Source organism: Paramisgurnus dabryanus, chromosome 4 (assembly GCF_030506205.2).
Source record: "Paramisgurnus dabryanus chromosome 4, PD_genome_1.1, whole genome shotgun sequence".
Taxonomy (NCBI): Eukaryota; Metazoa; Chordata; class Actinopteri; order Cypriniformes; family Cobitidae; genus Paramisgurnus; species Paramisgurnus dabryanus.
Window position 1 is genome coordinate 18232117 of NC_133340.1, and position 3320 is coordinate 18235436.

Sequence of the window (3320 nt, forward strand, 5' to 3'; positions counted from 1 at the left end):
CAACGCATGCTGGGTATCATCGTAGTACTAAACTAATTTATAACTCCCAGCATGCATTGCAGTTGATTGTTTTATATGAATTTGTTTGATGATTGTCACCATTTTGAGATTTGTAGGATGAGTAATGATGTCTGAATGTGTCAGCATTTTTTTCTGATTATTTTGTCATAGTGTATTTTCAAACCAGAACAATTATAATGGTCAAAAACGGATCAACATAATCATGTAAAGTAGCTTAATTTTATATCATCTTGACATCTACAAAAAAGCAATCGGTTTCAACTTAATTTTGAAACACATCTTTCTTTTCCAATGCACATGCGTTTCTACACAAACAAGTAAGAGAAAAGAAAGATTTAACTTAGTGAATGTCATGAGTCAAGGACCCAACTAAAGCAAACACTGATCACAATAATGGTGGTTTGTTGAAATTTCTATATTTTTTCCATATTATTGGAGGGTGCAAACCTGATATTGATTCAGAGAAGTTAACATTGACAAATCAACTGTTTTTAACATTGTTTCAATGGTTTGCATGCTATCTGGGAAATTACTTGCCAACCCCTGAACTAAACCTAATCAGTGAATTGTGTTTACTACACCAATAATTTCACAGAACATTCAGAAATAAGTTTCATGATAGAAGAATGTAATGTTTCTCTATCATTTATATAAGAAAATGTTTTTTAAAATATAAAAAACAGGTGTTTTAAACATGATAGAATGTAACATTCCTTTAACATTTACACAACGTAGAAACATTATTAAAACATTAAATAAATTGGACACTTTCATGTTTGCTTAAATTTATTTCATACATTGGAAACTTCCAAGGAACGTGTCTAACATAACATTACAGATCACTATTTTGAAGCATTTAATTCTGATCCAACCAAATAATTAAATTCATCATGTTCAAGATTAAATTGTATTGCAGACTTTTTTAATTTACATGTGACTAAAACAATAAACTGATTCATCCTAAGAAGCTAATAATGTAAAAAATGCTGTACAAAGTTAGAACATTTCATTAATTCTTCAATATCTTTTGGATTAACCCCCCCCCCCCAAAACACTGTTTTTGGTTTTCAAACTGCAAGAAAGTTCACTGAACTCATTCTGAATAAACACAAAGCTATGATGATTCAAGTGTAGCTTGTTCCTTTGCATGTTTCTTCTGGTGAGTATGAAAACTTCCTAAATGAGTGAATCTCTCTCCACAGATGGAGCACTGGTATGGTTTCTCTCCAGTATGAAGTCTCTGATGGGTCTTCAGGGCATGTGGTTGAGCAAACGTCTTCTCACACTCAGAGCACTTGTAAGGTTTTTCACCTGTATGAATTTTCTGGTGTGACACTAAAATTTGATGTCGACTGAAACTCTTGCCACAATCTTTACAGTAATACGGTTTCTCTCCAGTGTGAACTCTCAGATGAAGTCTGAGTTGAGATGGATCCGAGAAGCTCTTACCACAGTGTGAGCAGAGATGAGGTTTCTCTCCAGTGTGAATCCTCTCGTGACATTTCAGATGAGATTTCAGCTTGAAACGTTTATCACAGTGTGAACATTGAAAGAGTTTCTCTTCACTGTGTGTTTTTTGGTGTGATTTTAAAATGCTTGACTGTGTAAAGGTTTTTTCACATTGACTACACTGATACGGTCTCTCATTGGTGTGTAAACGCATGTGTATCCTCACATGGGCTTTGAGGCTGAATCTCTTCTCACAGTGAGAACACTCGTATGGTTTTTCTCCTGTGTGAATTGTCTGATGAGCAACAAGACTTTGTTTGCTGCTGAAATATTTGCCACATTCAGTGCAGTAGAAAGGTTTTTCACCACTGTGTGTCCTTATGTGAACTTTTAGATTAAAAGAAGAGCTACAAACCTTCCCACACTGCTGACAGTTAAACAACTTCTTCTTCTTCTCTCTGTGCTCTTCTAAATGAAGTTTCTTCTCTTGTAAGGTAGTAAAGTTGGTCTCACATTTCCTGCAGGTGAAGAGTTTCTGTTCTGTGTGTTTTCTCTCTAAATGTCTCAGTGAGCTCAATGTCTCTCCATTGGCGATGCAGGAAAAAGTTTGTGCTGTCAGTCGCCCTCTTGATGTTAAGGACATTTCTCCATCAGAACATAAATTGCTCTTCTTATCTGAAAGAAAAATGATAAAACATTTTGCTTTATACTCTTAAAAAGATGAACATAAATTCTGATGCATCTGTGTGAATTTAAAAGCCTTCCTATAATCTTCGGTGTAAATTTGACCCCATTCAAACATCTGTAAATACATGATTGACTTTATTTTGCTTTAGATTTAAAGATGCAATTTGTATAATCTGCATTGCTAGATGGCGCCAGATCAAATCAATAACAATGACATAGATTAATGATGCTCTGAAGCAGCGCAGACTGATGGGATTTGTTGTCTTTAACTCAAACGCTGATGGCCATCAATCAGACGGGAACGAGACATCATGTTACACATGAAGTAAAGTAATCAAGTTTTATAAATGTTGTGTTTGATGACATCGTTTTTTTTTTCATTATGTAAGGTTTCATTTAATGTTCAAAACGCAATTGTTAGTCATAGATGTTACAATATTAGTCCAATATGATGGTTTGTTAACACAGCACAGAATTAAGTGTTCAGATGAACAAACTTACCATAAAAAAGGCCAGACAGACGCTATTACTTCCGCATTTGTCCACGACACTGTTGTCATGTGGTTTTTACGTCGGTAAAGGCGGTAACAAAGGGTAACGTAGATATTAATGTCATTTTACAGGTGACTGCACTGCCCCGTGTCACTGTTTAGGGCAGCAATTTTCTCATAATTTACAAGTAGTTGAAAACATTAGAGATATTGTTAGTAATCAGCTGGACAAAATATATAACACCGGACTAGTGGTTTTTGGATATTTTACTGCAAATATCTTACAAATTGTACCTTTAACCCTTAAGAGATCCTTAAAAACTTACTTATGTGTTCCTAAGGTCAAAAACTCTAAAACTATTATACATCAATATTTTTCTCCACTTTAAATGATTGTCTTTTTAAAACTACTTCTGCCTGAAACATACACATCAAATATTAACTAAATTTGTGGTAATTTTAACCCTTTGTATGCCAGTTTGTTTACATTAACCCATAACTATCATCACTTTCTACACACAAAGTTAATGCAACCAGGGAAAAATGTCAAGGCTCAAGAGTCCAACTATAACAAACACTGATCACCATAATGGTGACTTTAAATGAAACAAAACAGCAACCTCTAAACTTAATAAATGAATTGTGTTTTCTACAGCGATTTATTACTTCGTC

General features: G+C 34.3%; 1 protein-coding gene across 1 annotated transcript; it reads right to left on the minus strand.

Annotated features, from left to right (window-relative positions):
- Positions 1-1024: 1024 nt before the first annotated feature.
- LOC135750708 (uncharacterized) lies at positions 1025-2271 on the minus strand. Its single transcript, XM_065269671.2, has one exon. The coding sequence runs from the start codon at positions 2111-2113 to the stop codon at positions 1136-1138; it is 978 nt and encodes a 325-aa protein (XP_065125743.2). The 5' UTR covers positions 2114-2271; the 3' UTR covers positions 1025-1135.
- Positions 2272-3320: the final 1049 nt, after the last annotated feature.